This window comes from Maylandia zebra, linkage group LG22 (assembly GCF_041146795.1).
Source record: "Maylandia zebra isolate NMK-2024a linkage group LG22, Mzebra_GT3a, whole genome shotgun sequence".
Taxonomy (NCBI): domain Eukaryota; kingdom Metazoa; phylum Chordata; class Actinopteri; order Cichliformes; family Cichlidae; genus Maylandia; species Maylandia zebra.
In genome coordinates, this window is record NC_135187.1 from 26,832,129 (window position 1) to 26,849,577 (window position 17,449).

At 38.9% G+C, this 17,449-nt stretch overlaps 2 protein-coding genes across 8 annotated transcripts; one reads left to right on the forward strand and one right to left on the reverse strand.

Annotated features, from left to right (window-relative positions):
* The first annotated feature begins 6,887 nt into the window (after positions 1-6,887).
* LOC143414512 (uncharacterized) lies at positions 6,888-9,792 on the forward strand. Its single transcript, XM_076879052.1, has 6 exons — positions 6,888-7,685; positions 8,176-8,221; positions 8,579-8,670; positions 8,760-8,870; positions 8,988-9,261; positions 9,586-9,792. The coding sequence occupies exons 1-6, from the start codon at positions 7,027-7,029 to the stop codon at positions 9,790-9,792; spliced, it is 1,389 nt and encodes a 462-aa protein (XP_076735167.1). The 5' UTR covers positions 6,888-7,026.
* On the reverse strand, positions 9,648-14,293 carry LOC112430257 (uncharacterized). 7 transcript variants are annotated; one of them, XM_024798491.2, is made up of 15 exons: positions 13,950-14,293; positions 13,644-13,707; positions 13,211-13,436; positions 13,023-13,098; positions 12,620-12,900; positions 12,502-12,540; positions 12,322-12,395; positions 12,141-12,218; positions 11,667-11,872; positions 11,486-11,585; positions 11,226-11,388; positions 11,017-11,123; positions 10,787-10,931; positions 10,523-10,649; positions 9,648-10,373 (listed from the first exon to the last, which is right to left on the reverse strand). In XM_024798491.2, exons 2-15 carry the CDS (start codon positions 13,649-13,651, stop codon positions 10,036-10,038), a joined length of 1,968 nt encoding a protein of 655 aa, XP_024654259.1. In that variant the 5' UTR covers positions 13,652-13,707; positions 13,950-14,293; the 3' UTR covers positions 9,648-10,035. The 7 variants fall into 7 exon arrangements, 5 of the variants coding, with proteins under 5 accessions (XP_024654259.1, XP_024654256.1, XP_024654257.1 ...); XM_024798488.2 differs by having other exon boundaries at positions 12,502-12,537; positions 13,644-13,783; XM_024798489.2 differs by having other exon boundaries at positions 10,787-10,904; positions 13,644-13,783.
* Positions 14,294-17,449: the final 3,156 nt, after the last annotated feature.

A 17,449-nucleotide genomic window follows, 5' to 3' on the forward strand; every position in this document is an offset into this window, starting at 1 on the left:
AAGGAGGAGATAGAAGCCACTGACATAAAGACAAGAAAGCTCCTTACCATGCATGGAGGGTTTCACCCCAAGTCCAGCACCCTGAGGCTGTACGCTAAGCGGAAGGAAGGGGGCCGGGGACTGGTGAGTGTCAGCACCACAGTCCAGGATGAGACAACGAACATCCAAGAATACATTGGGAAGATGGCCCCAACTGACCGAGTGCTCAGTGAATACCTCAGGCAGCAGAAACCCAAGAAAGAGGAGGGAAACGAGGAACCATCATGGAAGGACAGGCCCCTGCACGGTATGTACCACTGGCAGATAGAGGAGGTGGCTGATATCCAGAAATCCTACCAGTGGCTGGACAAAGCTCGACTAAAAGACAGCACAGAGGCACTAATCATGGCAGCACAAGAACAAGCTCTGAGTACAAGATCCATAGAGGCTGGGGTCTATCACACCAGGCAAGACCCCAGGTGCAGGCTGTGTAAAGATGCCCCAGAGACAATCCAGCACATAACAGCAGGGTGCAAGATGCTAGCAGGCAAGGCATACATGGAACGCCATAACCAAGTGGCCGGCATAGTGTACAGGAACATCTGTGCCGAGTATAACCTGGAAGTCCCGAGGTCAAAATGGGAGATGCCCCCAAGGGTGGTGGAGAATGACCGAGCTAAGATCCTGTGGGACTTCCAGATACAGACGGACAAAATGGTGGTGGCTAACCAACCGGACATAGTGGTGGTAGACAAACAGAAGAAGACGGCCGTAGTGATCGATGTAGCGGTTCCGAATGACAGCAATATCAGGAAGAAGGAACACGAGAAGCTGGAGAAATACCAAGGGCTCAGAGAAGAGCTCGAGAGGATGTGGAGGGTGAAGGTAATGGTGGTCCCCGTGGTAATCGGAGCACTAGGTGCGGTGACTCCCAAGCTAGGCGAGTGGCTCCAGCAGATCCCGGGAATAACATCGGAGATCTCTGTCCAGAAGAGCGCAGTCCTGGGAACAGCTAAGATACTGCGCAGGACCCTCAAGCTCCCAGGCCTCTGGTAGAGGACCCGAGCTTGGCTTGAAGGATAAACCGCCCGCAGGGGCGTGCTGGGTGTAAAAAAGTATATATATATATATATATATACATATATATATATATATATATATATATATATATATAAAACATTTCTAGGTAGCAACGTGTGAGGTTATGCTGTAGTTGCATTTGGGGTTATAGTGTAGAAACTATAAATGAGATCTTAAGCTCAATGTGAAGGTTCAAACATTTTGCCAATAGCTATGTTGCCTATTGGCAAAATTGCAATAGGTATCAGGCGTGCTGACAGTGCAATGTCTGAACTGCCACAAACACTACACACACTGTATTGTTTAAAAAACTACATGAAACCTTAGAAAACCATTGTTTGTCCACTGATGACATCATTGCCATTGTCATGAAATTAAGTTTAGTCCTTAATGCATTTCCATGTATCTTGTGCTTGCATGAGTGTGATCTAGCAAAAAGCAGTGTAATACATAGGGCGAACATGCTTTATACAGCAGTTTTTCATGTAATTTTAGTCAGTCCCAAGAAAAAAATATTGGCAGTCATGCAGGCATCTATGCAAATCCGTACACTCATCTTCTTAGACAAAAGCAGACCGAAGTGGACTTGCAGATGCAGACACTATAACACCTTTTTCACAATCTCCTGGTGCATTTTAACATCTGTTTTAACACCTCACTTTCAGAATCAATAAAGGTTGGAAGCAATACAAAAAAACATTTTTATGCAACTGCAATGACTAGACAAATTGATTATATATGTTAAAAGTATTTAAAAATCTGTTAAGAACCATTCCTGTAGTTACCTTTCCTGTAATTGTCCAGTTTTCTAGGATAACGGTGATGATCTGGTGTTGCGATAATGGTGGCAAATACAAAAGATAAAACTCATGACTGTACATTACTGTTTACATTATGCATTACTGTGTTATGCAGGTAGATTAACCTAAGCTAGATCTCTGTAAAATTGTAGAAATGACATGAATGACAGAAATTTCATATAGTTGTTGTAGGTTAATTAATTCTCATGTCAGTTGTATTTAAATAACAATAATTAGTATTTATTAGTAGCACAGATGTAAAAACAATGGATAAAATGAAAGAGAGAACATGAGTTGGTGGAGGGGAGCCTATAGTGAATACTCAAGGACACAGTGTGATGTGGGAGCCTGGCTGAGGTGTTGCAGGGAAGCAAGTGCGGATAAGAGGAGGGGTGGGAGGAAGGAGTGCTGACGCATTTAGGAGCTGGTGGAGGGGTGAGGAAAGGGGGGCTGCTGACGTGTGGACAGCCATGCAAATCTTGGAAACCAAGGAGATGGCCCTACTCCAAAGTGTGCCCATGGTGATTCCAGACAAAAGATGAAATGAAGCACCAGGGAGGCTCAAACGGCAAGTTTGGATTTCTTTGTTTGGCTGTTTGGTAGCACTTGCCTCTGTTTTACAGAGTGATCCACTTAAGTGAAGAGCACCTTCTTACCAAGGGAGTTTTGGAGACAGATAGCAGAGCATGTCTCGTGGTATGAAAAATGGGTTGTACAGTTTGCATTCTCTTTTCAAAAAAGATTTATGAAAAACATGATATTGTCTGTCATGATGGATTGCAAATGAGCTTAAACAGTTTTTCTTTGGTTTGTGTCCAGGGGTGGAAATTTTTAGCTACTCAAACATTTAACCAGCCACTATTTTACCGCTGCCACCAGAACAATCAAACTCTGTAAGAAAAAAATTAGTGCAAATAAATTTAACAATTTATCATAGATGTGTACTTATATAGACTGATGTAATACAACACAGACTATTTTCTCCAGAGCTGCAATTCATCGAATGATGCATTTCACCTCCGTAAGGCCTTTAGACAATTTGTGGTCATTGAAGCTATTCGTCTTGCTGCTAGAAGGCATGTGCAACCAACAGTTGGAACAAGGCATTGACTGGCTGCTCTCATCAAAAACGAGCCAGTCGCGTACCTGACCATTGTCAGTTCTTTTTCATTTTTCATTAAAAACTGCAGTTTAATATTAGGTTCTATCTTAAAACCTCTTGAGAAGCGTGAATTTCTGTTCAACGTGAATTAAACACAGTTACAGATATGTAGACGGCTGGAGATTTGTAACAGACACCACCAGATTTGCAGTTTTTACAGATTTATCACAGTTGCAACTTGACTGCATTCAGGTCCAAACTGAGAGCATGCTGATAACACACGCACTCGTCTTGGTAAACAAAGTCACTTTTTCTGACTGCAACCTGGTTCCAGTCTTTGAAACAACCTTTGAAACAACAAAGGCAAAAAGATCTAAAGTATATTGCAAACACTGGCAATAATCTTGTGCTGTAGTCTCCAACTGATCCTTTCTTTAGTGTCACCAATTCTAGGTTACACTAAGATTGTCAACTAGAATGCGTTTCAAATGACAGTTGAGCTATATCAAGGGTTAACTGGTGGAATTTGTTGCCATCTAAACGTGTTTAATGCCATCAGATGTATTATGCTGAGGTAGTGCTCATATATAGGAAATGGCTCTATTCATTTATTGTAGCAATAACTACAAAAACACCAAAGAAATAAATGTAAAAAGTTTTTTTTCCTGTATTTCAAGTAGTAGATTCATCTCAACATAAAAAATGTTCAAGTCATATTGATTCTGTCACAAAGAAACTACTAAAGGAGATCTTTAAAAGAAGGACAACTCTTTGGACCAAAAAAGAAAAAAAAAGAAAGACACCCATTGTTGGGTGTCTTTCTTTTTTTTTTCTTTTCTTTTTTTCTGAAGTGGTAAAATGACTTTTAATTCAGCAGTTTAGTTGCAGCAACCAGGTGTTTTTGAGGAGCAAAAAGGTGTAGAAATCTCCATGTGTCTTGTACTATTGTAGAGTTTCGTCATCTTTTTCATTCCTTAAAGTATAAACTGGCAAGAAAAATAGCAAAATGTGGGAGCTTATGAAAAAGTATTGAGGTCGTTTTACTTTTCAACAAGTAAATACAGGTTTGGAAGGTGTAATTCAGCTTGCAAACATTGTCTTGTCCCTGCACCTGGCTTAAATATAGTGCACACATTGCACAAATGCACATTTGCTCTTTGCATATGTGCACACATGTGCACAAGTCTCTACTTTCATCTTTGTTTAGGGTTAAGAGAGAATCATTTCTTTAGAAGTGGAGAGCATCCTGGAAAATGGTCAAATAGTCAGACAAATTAAGCTTTTCACCCTGACTCATATGCAGCAGATTTGATTGTCATCTTAAAGTGGTAATACTCCAGGTTGTGATGTCCTAATGAAGCAACATCCATAAGACTCGATATAGATAGAATTATCTGCTGAGTAACCGCTACAGCTCCACACAACTCAAATTTTAAGTTTAAATTTCAAAGAAGCTGTGCCATGTCAGATGTTCACTTGTTCAACTATGTGTGTGAAAGTGCTTCACAAGGTCAAGGTTCATAGCACAAATAGAGCTTTTCTGTTGTAACAGATTTTGCCAACACAGCAGCTTACAAATGCAAAACCAAAGTTAGTGCTGATGTAACTCTGCTGTGTATTCATTGGTCAAATACCAGCATGTAGAAAGGTGTGACTGGTGAGCAACACTGGGGCAAATTTACTAAATGAGACAAATAGTAAATTAGAAGTGCATATATATATATATATATATATATATATATATTAGGGGTGCAACGATACACAAAATTCACGGTTCGGTTCGGTTCGATACTTTGGTGTCACGGTTCGATATTTTTTCGATACAAAAAAATGTTCAAGCATTTTTAATTTGTCATTTATTAAAATTATAAATATATATTTTAACTCAAAAGTACAGTTTTTAAATTTAACCCTAACCCTTGTGCGTGTTTTTTATTTTGACAGCGAATGCACACCTGCGGACCACTTATGTGCAGCCCTGGTTATTTAGCTCGTCATATTGCAGCCACAGAAATTATTTTGTCCATGAAACCATGAAGCTGCACTTTCTTTTTGCCTTATAGTCTGATTTGTCATAACTTCTCCGTTTTGTGGTAAGCTTTTCTTTGGCTGTCACTTCTTCACCCTGACCTGTCTTATTTGGCTCAGCAGAACTGAAATGCTTTTACACACGCACTCACATAATTTCAGCGATTCTCTGCGCGATCAACCTCTCACATGTTTAAGCTTGCTGCGGGAGATTTCACTTGTCATGTTTGCATAGTAAGCTAACGATTAATAAGACGATGTCAGAGGAATTGGTGCACAAATTATCATCACTCACAGATCAGTGCTGTCGCTCTCTATACACAGTTCACGTGATTGCAAAGTGAAAGCAAAAAACAAGCGCAAATTCAAACGCGACTTCAATATGTCACATATTGACAGTGGCTCACCGATGCCAATGACATAATTACCCAGCTACATTTCTGAAAGAATGCAAAAGCATTGACATATATTTTTCCTACAATAGCCCGACGGGCAGGGAAGAGATAGAATTTTGGTAGCCCGACTGAAAAAAATCGCTAGCTCCGGGACGTCGGGCTAGCGATATTGCAAGCCCTGTATCTGATTGAGGAATCACTCATCTTTGGAAAAGAGAGTTTATTACAGAGAAATGGCTCTTTCCAAAATAAAAGCTATACTATCCGCTTCTTCTGGGCTATATTCTCAGCAGCATAAGGAGAATCATGTGCTAACAGCTGTCTAAATGACTCGGCTAAAGTTAGTAGCATGCTTGTTGTTTTTTGTCTGCTTCCACTTGTCTTTGCACTAGGATGATGTCGGCGTAAATGTGCAGTCATATTCGTTGTGTTCCCACTAGTGCTTTCAGGTTAATCTCGTTGAAATGACCTTAGCGCCACAACACGGCAAATCTCCGTTAACGAGCTACCGCCGATCGCTCCGTGCATGGGGCTAGACGGCCAACACGTTAACGAGCTAACTGCGCTAACACACTAGTTCACACCAATGTAATTGAGCATTGCATGGCACATCCAACATACTGTTTTACTTTAGTCCATGACTCGCTTACCTTCAGGGTCATACGTCACATGAAAACCAAAATAATTCCAAACGCCAGATCTGAATGAGAGTGGGGAACGTCCATGTTAAAAGGAGAGCTTAACTTCTGTCTAGCTAGCTTGCCCTGCGCTCTTCCTTCTGACTATGCTGTCTGTGTTGAGCGCTCAGTTATGGCGTTATTTTTGTGCCACTATTCTGAGCGGACGTAAAAAAAAATTGAGCGCACGTAAAAAAAAAATTGCAGGTGCAAGTGTTGCATTTTGAGGAGAAATTTATTTTGAGCTTACAAAAGCTGAATTTGAGTGAACAAAATTCATTGCTGCGTGCAAAAAACGTATTTCAGTGTTTGCGCTTATCCATATACACACACAATAGCACCCCCTCTCGCTCAGTTTTTTCATTTGCGCTTGCTCGCAATGTGTTGCTTGCGCTCACAACATTCTCTGCTTCGTACGCTCAACTCTCTGTACACCGTTATAAGTGTGCCACAAAACCAACCAATCACAGACTTGGTTTCAAAAATTCTGATTGGCGGAAAGCAGCTGGCTAGCTACTGCTTTCCGGAAACACTGTCCGAAATGTAGCTAAATCCAGCTAAAATCTCTTAAACCCCAATTTGCGGATAATATCTTTAATCATTTTATTTTAAAATATATTATTTTTTAAGACTATTGTTGGTGTAGTAGAATGTAGTTGCATCATACAACCATGCCAACTGACTAATTTTTCCAAATTATACTTGAGTAGCTCTCTTTTATGTCGTCGAATACTGAATAGCAGCACGAAAAGAGCATATCCACATGTAAGTAATATAAAATCATTTTGTTAATTATTATTCGCTTGATAACTGACGTTAGCTAATTTGCAAACTATGCAAACTTGAAAAATGATGTACCTCATGTAGTTTGTTTTATGGGTTGTTTATTTTTGTCTGAGATACATCATTTCATTGTACTTGTCCATGTTCCTTGCTGCTTTTAACAGGACATACTGAGACAGCAAATGATGCATAGACTCCTCTCTAAACTGAAAGCTGCTTTAAACCAACAACCACTAAATCTGGATTATTTGGAGTTCTTGACTCGTCATGAGCTTGTTCTGTTTGAATCTTTCTCTCAGCAAATAGGCGGTCTGTCAGAGATTACAGAGGCTCTACAAAACGTTCATCATCTGGTTCAGTGTGAAATTAACATCAGCTCTGTGGCCATTATTGAACTGGAAACAGAAGTTGGTCTGGGACCTGGCCACCCCAAAATCGTACTAGAGAGAGAAAGACTCAAGAATTTGTTGGACATTCAGCTGCCAGTCAGCTGCATTGCTAAATGTCTTGGTGTTTCAAGAAGAACAATCTACAGGAGGATGCAAGAATTTGACTTGTCTGTGAGAGGAACATACAGCACAATGAATGACCAAGAGCTGGACAACATCATATCGGCTATCAAAAATCAGATGCCAAATGCTGGCTATCGAATGGTTCAAGGACATTTGGTTTCTATGGGTCTCCGTGTTCAGTGGTGGAGAATGATGGCCTCCATGCATCGAGTTGATGCTGTAGGGATCTTCAAACGGATCACAGAACTAGGCTGTGTTGTGCGAAGAAGCTACTCGGTGCGAGGCCCTCTCTCCCTGGTCCACATAGACACAAATCACAAGCTAATAAGGTAAAATACCCACTTATATAGCTCTAACACAAGTTGGGCAGAAAGATGCACGTTATACTTTAAATCTGCTTTAATCAACCTTATCTGATAGGTCTTTCAGTGTATTTATAATATTTTAAAAAGCACTTGATAGAGTAATATTAAGTAAAAGGAATACAGGATGTGTAACAAAACCAGCAATATTGTTAATTGTAAATTTTCTTGAGCAATTATTTACACTTTGTATATCGATATTTTCCATGATAACAAGCCTATCAACACATAATATGTTAAGTGCTCCAGAAAACTTAAAAAAAATCATGACAAGAGAACTAAAATATTTAGTCTCATTGAACTTATAAACATATAAAAATGTTGGTATTATTTTCAGCACACCTGACAAGTGTCCAGTTTAAGTCAGTGGCAAGTGTGCATACTGAAAAATTTATTTTCAATGTCTTACATGTTCTGCAAATCAAGCCTTAGTGAGATTGTTTTCCCTCTGAAACAGGTACAATGTTGTGATCTTTGGTGGAGTGGATGGCTACTCAAGGAAGGTAAAAGTGTAACTGTTATGTAGAATATTTGGTAGTTTTGAAATGAGAGCTTTATTAGGTTGTTTTTTTATGAACATCAATTATTCAGCAAGCCAACATAGTGGACGATTTGCAATTATTATTTTTTTAAATTTCTAATCAGTTCTTTACCAAAAAAGGTTAAACTAAAAGGCCATTTTCATTTTTTGATAAGTACTACCAATATTGATGTATAGACTACTCAAGCTTTGAATTATGGTTATGAACATAGAACCGTACAATATTCCTTGAACACTTATTATGAAACTGCATTATTAACTGAAAAACTATACATGATCTGAAACCAGATCTTTAATTTTCCATTTGTTTTTACTGCAGGTCCTGTACTTGGATGCAGCAACTAACAACAGGGCAAAAACTGCATTCTCATTTTTCCTGAGATCAGCCCAGCTTCACGGCTTGCCATCAAGGTTTTATGCCCTGATTTAATTTATATGCTAGCAACAAGTATCATTAAAGAAAACTTTAAAAATTCCTTAAAAATGTATTTTTATCATAGGGTTAGGGCAGATCAAGGAGTAGAAAACCTGGACATTGCACATTTCATGTTTGCCACAAGAGGAACAGGGAGAGCGAGTTTCATATCTGGAAAGAGTGTCCACAATCAGAGGTTAGTCTTTTGATGTTTTTTATATTATTATTGACTGCATGGGTAGATTGTTGTAGCAGTTCTGATATTGATTTGAAGCATGAAATACCTGAAATCCAAATTCAAATGTATTTACAGAGTAGAACGACTTTGGCGTGATGTCTGGATTGCAGTCACTAGCAAGTACCATGATATTCTTCACTCACTCGAGGAGGATGGCCTGCTTGACATTTCAGATGTCATTCATCTTTTTGGTGTCCACTACATCTTTGTCCCTCGACTCCGAGCAGATCTTGTCACCTTTGTTGGAGGATGGAATAATCATCCCCTCAGGACAGAAGGTGGTCTCACTCCTGAACAGCTCTGGTGTATGGGACATCTACAAGAGCTGGACGAGGGCGAGAGACTTGAGGTACCAGCTCATAATCTGATTTTTTTTTTTTTTTTTTTTATTTAAATGTTGAATTTCAAAATTTTAGTTAGCAGTTAACTCTGCTCTTCTGAAATTAACAAATTAAAACACTTGCAGCACATCTGGGAGATGCTTCTGGTGATTTTATACATTCTTGCTTATCAATTACCACTAATCTAAATTACAGTAAGAAGAACATGAAAACAAAGGCATTCTTTTTAAATTGTTGTATTTTAATGGAAAAACCGCTTACACAAAATAACATTCCTCCCAAAAGTACCTATTCTGGAATAATGACCATTACATATGTTTGTGGATTTGAAGGAGCTTCGGGATCCAGGCATTGACTGGGAGAGTGCTGTACTGGAAGAAGAATCTAACAGCACAGTTGTGGTTCCTGAAGTTGAATGCCCACTGGATGAGGAAACCCTGGAGGGGCTTCAGAGAACTATTAATCCCTTGGAACATTCTGAGTCACACGGTCGTGACCTGTACATACAATTCTTGCTACAGGTGTCAAACCAACAGTGACACTTAACATGGACGTGAAAGTCAACGTTCTTTTAAGTTCTCAAATACTGGATTTCTTTGCTAAAACATTCAGATTACAAGTAGACAAGCAAACAAAGCACTTGCTTATTATCTATCAACGTAGGACCCTACACAAAGTTTTGAAGTCTTGTCATTTTCATGAAACGGCTACGAACATCTTAACAGCTAATGTTTACAAACATTTTTACTCATTTAGTTTCCAAATTACAAGACAACAATGTGTTAAACTCTGTGGAATCCACCACCATATTTAACTGCTGCACTCATTATGGTTTTAAACACTGTGTAAGTGTCCAGATGCTGCACTGGAAAAGTCACAGTACAAGTGCATGCACTCACAACTGGGTAACAAATGGAGTGATCTCCCAGCCGCTCCTTACATTCATGGTCAAACTTGCATGTTATTTTGAAATGTCTCTTTTCATCAGGAAGGATGGGAACATGGGACTGGCCGGTCATCCACTGGAGCACATGGTGGACAGCAAGAGACTCTGATTTTTCACCACCTGCACCGCCTGTGTTTCCATCTGTGATGTTTGAAAATGTTTCTGAAGTCTTTTCTAAATAAAAAGCAATCTGGATTACAATGTTTTAAATTAACAACTAAGAATACTTTCTAGTGCCCTGCATGTTAAAGCAAAAATATTTAACAGATGCATACGGTATATATACAATACTATAGGTATATACAGCTAATACTATATAGTACCTGATACTTCAATCTCCTGCAAGAAATCTTGCAAAAAATTTATGATCTTCCTCTCAGTTCTCTCCCTAGATGTCCCTTTTTCACTGAAATGTGGTTGGCAGCTCATCATAATGAAATCAGCGTCTGGCTGTAAATAAGGAAATAAAGTAGATTATATTATAGATATATTGTTCATTCAAAACTAATAAATAAATACAGGATAACTACAGTACAGATAAGTGGACTGTCTTTGGATCAGACTGAAGCTGCTATGTTAATACTTACTTTGAGGATTTTCCCAGGAACAAACAAACTGTGGCAAGCTTCAGGATTTACAGCCATCAGGTTCACAAGACCATACAGTTCCATGCCCTTTCGGAGCTGCTGTAGCATTGGAATCAGTCTTGTTGTAGAGTGTAAGACAATAGCACTTAAAAAAAAAAAAAAAGAAAAAAAAAAGAAAAACTAGTTGGGGAGGGGGGGGTTAATGATCTCTCTGATTTTTTCTCCCTTACCGGATCATGCTTTCCTTACTATCCATCTTTATCTGGTTTGTGTATCCACAGCTGACAATTTCATCAGCCCACATCATCAGAGACTGTATGTCTGCTGCATCTTCAACCTGGAAATGTATAATGTGAAAGAGGAAATACAGAAGGTTAAAAGTGTTTAAAAACACCATACTCATAATATATCATGTGCCAGAGCTAAACCAGGTGCTCACTTTGCGGATGAGCAGGGAAGATTCCACATCTGCAACATCCTCCTTAGACAGACAGCTGAAATCAACCTCTCCTGAGCAGAGGAAATTGTAGCACCATTCTTTGAAAAAGGCAGGAGATGGGCCTCCTTGGGCGAGGCTGACTGCAATTATTTCACCAACAGTTCTGTGTAGACAAATGATTATAATTCATTTTCAGGTAACATTTACAAAAATATCGGATGCGTATTAAATGTAATACACAAAGCTCGTATGTAACCAACCTGAAGTTTTCATTATCAAGATCGGTCAGAGAATACTTGGGGTTTTTGCCCTTGTTCTCAAGTCCTTCAAAGAATCTGCTTTCAATACCTGAAATCATGTCTTTCATACAAAAAATATCCGCATTTTTAAGTTATCCATTATTTATTGACACTAGGACAAAACAGGTAATAGGCAACTCACCACTCAAAAACTCTTTCCTAAGTGCTCCTGTATCCACGCCTGCCTCTCCAATGAAAACCACCCTAAGAACACTGGTGGGAGATGCAGCTTTTTTTCTCTGCCACTGGAGAATGCCTCTGTCTGGAAGGTCTTCTCTGTCCACACACAACTTAAATTCTGTTGTGGTGTCGACTTGTTGTTCAAGGCAACGCAATACATCTTCCACGCTTAACAAAAACAGGGTAGAAAACATCCTAAGCTCTCAAAGAAAAATAATCATCTTTAGATTAAAAGAGGCTACCACATTAAACGTGATTAGAAATTATTGCAGCATGTTCTGTGCAACAACCTTTAACAATAATTTAAAGTAGTGTGATCATAAAATGTTTTATATGAAATTAAACCCCAGGTATTGTGTAAAAGATCTTACACATAATTTTAACAAATGGTTCTGCATAATAGTGTGTATATGAATTATAATAGAGCAAAAAGTACCTGTCTGTTGTGCATACTGAAGTTTGAGCTGGTGTCCCTGTAGTTTGGTCATTTTCTTCAGGCACCATGCATTGAAAGCTGATGACAAAACAAAGTTTAAAAAAAATAAAATAAAAATACATATGTTTGCGTGGACTGTTACTGATTAACATTTTTTCATAAACGGCTGAAAAAAGATTACCTATCCCCACACAGACTCGCATGGACTGTGATCTCATCTTCAGGAAAATCCTTAGTGCATATTGGACAAATAACCTACAATTCCAAAAATGGGTACATGTTAGGCATAGTGGGAAAAAGATCATTACCGATACAAAATTCATTGTAGTTACTATGGTTTTTAGTAATGTGCTAGGTTTACCTTGCATTTGCTTTTCACAATGCATAACTCCGATTCCTGCTGAATCAAAAAACAGTAATTGTGATACTATATTATTTAATCAAAATTGCTCATTTTGATTTCATCAAAATTGTCTCACCTCATCATCAGTCTCATCAGGAGAGAATTTTCCTTTGCACGTATTGATGTGTACTGCAAGCATCTGCAGAGGCATAACTTCATTACACTGGTAACATATCTTCTTTGGCATCTTTGAAAAGTGCTGTGAGTCGGGAGGTAGAGGAGATGTGTCTAATGTTTCCTGAAGAGGTACTATGTAAAAAGTGGATTTGCCACCTCCTGACACAGCTTTCAGTGTTTTGACAGAATATCCTTCTGTTTCAGGTGGAATTACAGTGAGCTTTCGTCGACCACTGCCACCTTTATTGACAGAAAAATAGCATAAACAATCAAGCAGCAAAAGTATCAACTACATAATCATAATGCAGTATGAGCACGCAAGAATGCCAAAAAAATACATAAAAACTGAATTAACAACAAACCTGTTGCCTTATGTAAGAGCCATCCTCCACAAAGATATTCCATTTTTGGAAAGGTTTCTTCCAGAAGTCTAGAAATCTTAGTTAAAAACACCGTTAAGCAGAATGGAACACTAAATGGACTGTGGCATATGATTCAGGCTAAATGCGTCTGCCAATGACTGATTTTAATACTGACTACACAAACTTACCTCTGCATGGTCACCATCTTCTGGAAGAGACACTGTTTGTCTCCCCATGCCAGCTTGTAGGAGTTCAAGCTCCTCAGCTGGCAAAGGTGTGTAGGATGTGTTTTTTGACAGCAAATAAAAACTGAGGCCTGTGGTCTTACTGCCTGCCTTAACAAGCTGCTTAGTAGATGTTAAACATCTCTTTTTACCACGGCTCAAGTGTGATTTGAAATATCCTGGAAATGATCTGTGGGATGAAAATGCATGAGTTTAAAAAATGCAGTGTTGCATAACATAAGGGTTATTGTTTAATAAAGTTATTAAATATGACATCAGTCCTTAATAGCACATTTTAATTTAAAAATCAATGTTGATAAATCCACAAACCAAATAACTTTAACAGAAAAGATTGCAAAAAGTTAAAATAAAAAAAACACACAAAAAAAGCAAAAACCTTGTCATCTCTTGCTGGATAGTCAGATTTCTAGGCTCCGGCTGCCCACTCTCTGTTGGCCTCCCTGAAGGATTTGTGGATATGTTGTTAAGCAGCAAAGACACCAGATTTCTTACTGCTGACTCAACTGCACCATTACCCTAAAAAACATGATTAGGATACACTGCCTCAGTAAGACAACTACGCTGGTAATTACCCATAAGGCTAGCTTAAACTCTACAGCTGCATCTGTAACTACAATTTCACAGCATATTAAACAGAAAGGACAGCAAATTACTAAATTCACACAAAAAAAATTAAACTCACCTGATACTGTGGTGTAGTATTATTGGAGCCATTGTTTGATTCTGCCATCTCTTCTTTAGCTGCAGAGTAAATCAAAAATCCCTCTATCTGCAAGAAGCGAGGCTGAGTGGACAGTGTTTCCGGTGTCCGGAAAGCAGTAGCTAGCGAGCTGATTGGAGACTGTAAGAGCCAATCAGAATTTTTGAAACCAAGTCTGTGATTGGTTGGTTTTGTGGCACACTTATAACGGTGTACAGAGAGTTGAGCGTACGAAGCAGAGAATGTTGTGAGCGCAAGCAACACATTGCGAGCAAGCGCAAATGAAAAAACTGAGCGAGAGGGGGTGCTATTGTGTGTGTATATGGATAAGCGCAAACACTGAAATACGTTTTTTGCATGCAGCAATGAATTTTGTTCACTCAAATTCAGCTTTTGTAAGCTCAAAATAAATTTCTCCTCAAAATGCAACACTTGCACCTGCAATTTTTTTTTACGTGCGCTCAATTTTTTTTTACGTGCGCTCAGAATAGTGGCACAAAAATAACGCCATACTCAGTGGATCTGCGCTGGACAGTGCAGCCTAGGCGGAGTAGTCGAACACAGATTCACTGAGCGCTCAACACAGACAGCATCGTCAGAAGGAAAATTGATAAAATAAATTACAAATGTTGTATTGTTCGATACATATGCGTACCGAACCGAAAGCACTGTATCGAACGGTTCAATATCGATACGAATATCGTTGCACCCCTAATATATATATATATATATATACATATATATATAGCCGACCTAAAGAATATAAAACATTTACTGACCCTGAATCTTGCATGACATGTATTTTCTACATGTCATGCAAGCGAATGCACCACCTTTGCAGAATGCATTCACAACTGGTTCCACTTCCACCTCCAACTCTAGTAATATAGCAGGTACTGGGCCTGAATTTTCCACCACCGCTGCTCATCTCTTCAAAAGTCCAGCACACCCCTGCTACCCTTAACACACACACATACACACTTGAAACAGAAGGAAACAAAGAGTAGGTTAGTCCAGGGAGCAGAAAAGACATTTCAGGGGTTTGACCTGTCCAGGTCACCAGTCTGTCGCAGGGCTAACACACAGAGACAGACAAACATTCCCAGTCACATTCATACCTATGAGCAATTTGGATTAATCAATTAGCCTATCCATTCTAAGCGCATGTCTTTGTGGGAGGAAGCTGGAGCCAGAGTACCCAGAGAGAACCCACGCAAACACGGGGAGAACATGCAAACTCACACAGAAAGACCCCGGCCTGATGGTGGAGTTGAACTCAGGACCTTCTTGCTGTGCGGCAACAGGGCTAACCACCATGCCACCATGCTGCCCTCGATGAAAAATGCCATCAGATATTTGGTAAGATGAAGAGTTGTGGTGAATTGACTGACTGCATTCCCAAGACTTATTACTCCACAGTAATATCACATTAATCTGCAATAATGTTTTTTATACAAACATCGGGTTGAATTGAAACCATCCTAAATACTATAGAGTCAAATATTAAGGTTGAAAGTATTAGAGTAAAAATAGTAATGTGTTTGTACTTACAGTATGTAAATGGACAAGGAAGATTATGATTATATGTGTCTGATTAATTATGGTGTCACCGCTGTATCCACTCAGTCATAAAATAACTTTTGCATATTTCAGACATCAGGAAGAAGAAGCACCAGACAGGTCTGACGTTCACAGAAACCTTCAATTATTTCTGTGTGTGAGTCATGACTGCACCTAAACAGGTACTGATCATTATGTTGTGTGTGTGTCTGTGTGTTTTCACCTCGTTTTTCACAGCTGTCATTCAAGTTGTGATCAATTTTTCTTACAATGATACAGGCTATCCACCACTTTGATCAAGACTGAAATATACACGAAATCTTTGGTGATGGCTATTTCTCTTGAGCTATGATGACATTTATACTTTGTGTTTCTGTGAAATGTCTACGACCAGACATTTGAAGTAAAAAAATCTGGTTATCTTCTCAGCAACAACATATCATGGTGTGAGAGCAAATAATTGAACTGTAAATCACAATTCTGTCTCATTGTGTATAGCATAGTGAACTGAGTGAAAATTTGCTCTAATAGGGTGATATGGTACTACAAGGTCATTAAGATAAGATGGGGCCTGATTATTTAAGACCTTGTATGTGAGGAGCAGGATTTTGAATTCAATTCTGGATTTAACAGGAAGCCAATGAAGGGAAGCCAAAACAGGAGAAATATGCTCTCTCTTTCTAGTCCCTGTCAGTACTCTTGCTGCAGCGTTTTGGATTAGCTGAAAGCTTTTCAGTGAGTTTTTAGGACATCCTGATAATAATGAATTACAGTAGTCCAGCCTGGAAGTAATAAATGCATGAACTAGTTTTTCAGCGTCACTCTGAGACAGGATATTTCTAATTTTAGAGATGTTGCGCAAATGGAAGAAAGCAGTCTTACATATTTGTTTAATATGTGCATCGAAGGACATGTCCTGGTCGAAAATGACTCCAAGGTTCCTCACAGCGTTACTGGAGGCCAAGGTAATGCCATCTAGGGTAAGAATCTGGTTAGATACCATATTTCTAAGATTTTCAGGGCCGAATACAATAACCTCAGTTTTATCTGAATTAAGAAGCAGAAAGTTAGCGGCCATCCAGGTCTTTATGTCTTTAAGACATTCCTGCAGTTTAACTAATTGGTGTGTGTTATCTGGCTTCATGGACAGATAGAGCTGGGTGTCATCTGCATAGCAGTGAAAATGTATACTTTGTCTTCTAATGATACTGCCTAGAGGAAGCATGTATAATGTAAACAGAATTGGTCCTAGCACTGAACCTTGTGGAAGAGGACTCTCCATTTACATGCACAAATTGGAGTCTATTAGATAGATATGATACAAACCACTGCAGCGCAGTACCTGTAATACCTACAGCATGTTCTAATCGCTCTAATAGGATATTATGGTCAACAGTATCGAATGCTGCACTGAGGTCTAGCAGGACAAGCACAGAGATGAGTCCACTGTCAGAGGCCATAAGAAGATCATTTGTAACCTTCTTCCTCTGAGCCTACGATGAGAGGAACTATTGCACTAATCAGGTAACCTACACACCTGTTAAAGTACTGTTAATGTCAATGGAGCAACATACAAACCCTTTACTTTCACCAACAAACTACATTCTACATGCACTTTACCAATGTGGCTCTGTAGTGAAATTGTCTGTGTGCTGAAGTAATGACTAAAAAGAAGACACAAGAAGGCACTTGTTAAAATCAAACCATTCATTGTATTATAAAACTTTGAACCCTTTTAGCAGATATAATTCAAATATACCATTAAGCATTCAAAATTGCAGCAGGGTTTTTACATTCCTAATCGATATGGTGTTGTTAAAAGAAGTAGTAACCAGAAGGTGATACACATGCATCTGTGCTGGCTTTAAAAAAAGAAAAAGAAAATTACTGCATTCTGTTTATGCTCACATTTGCAAAACCGT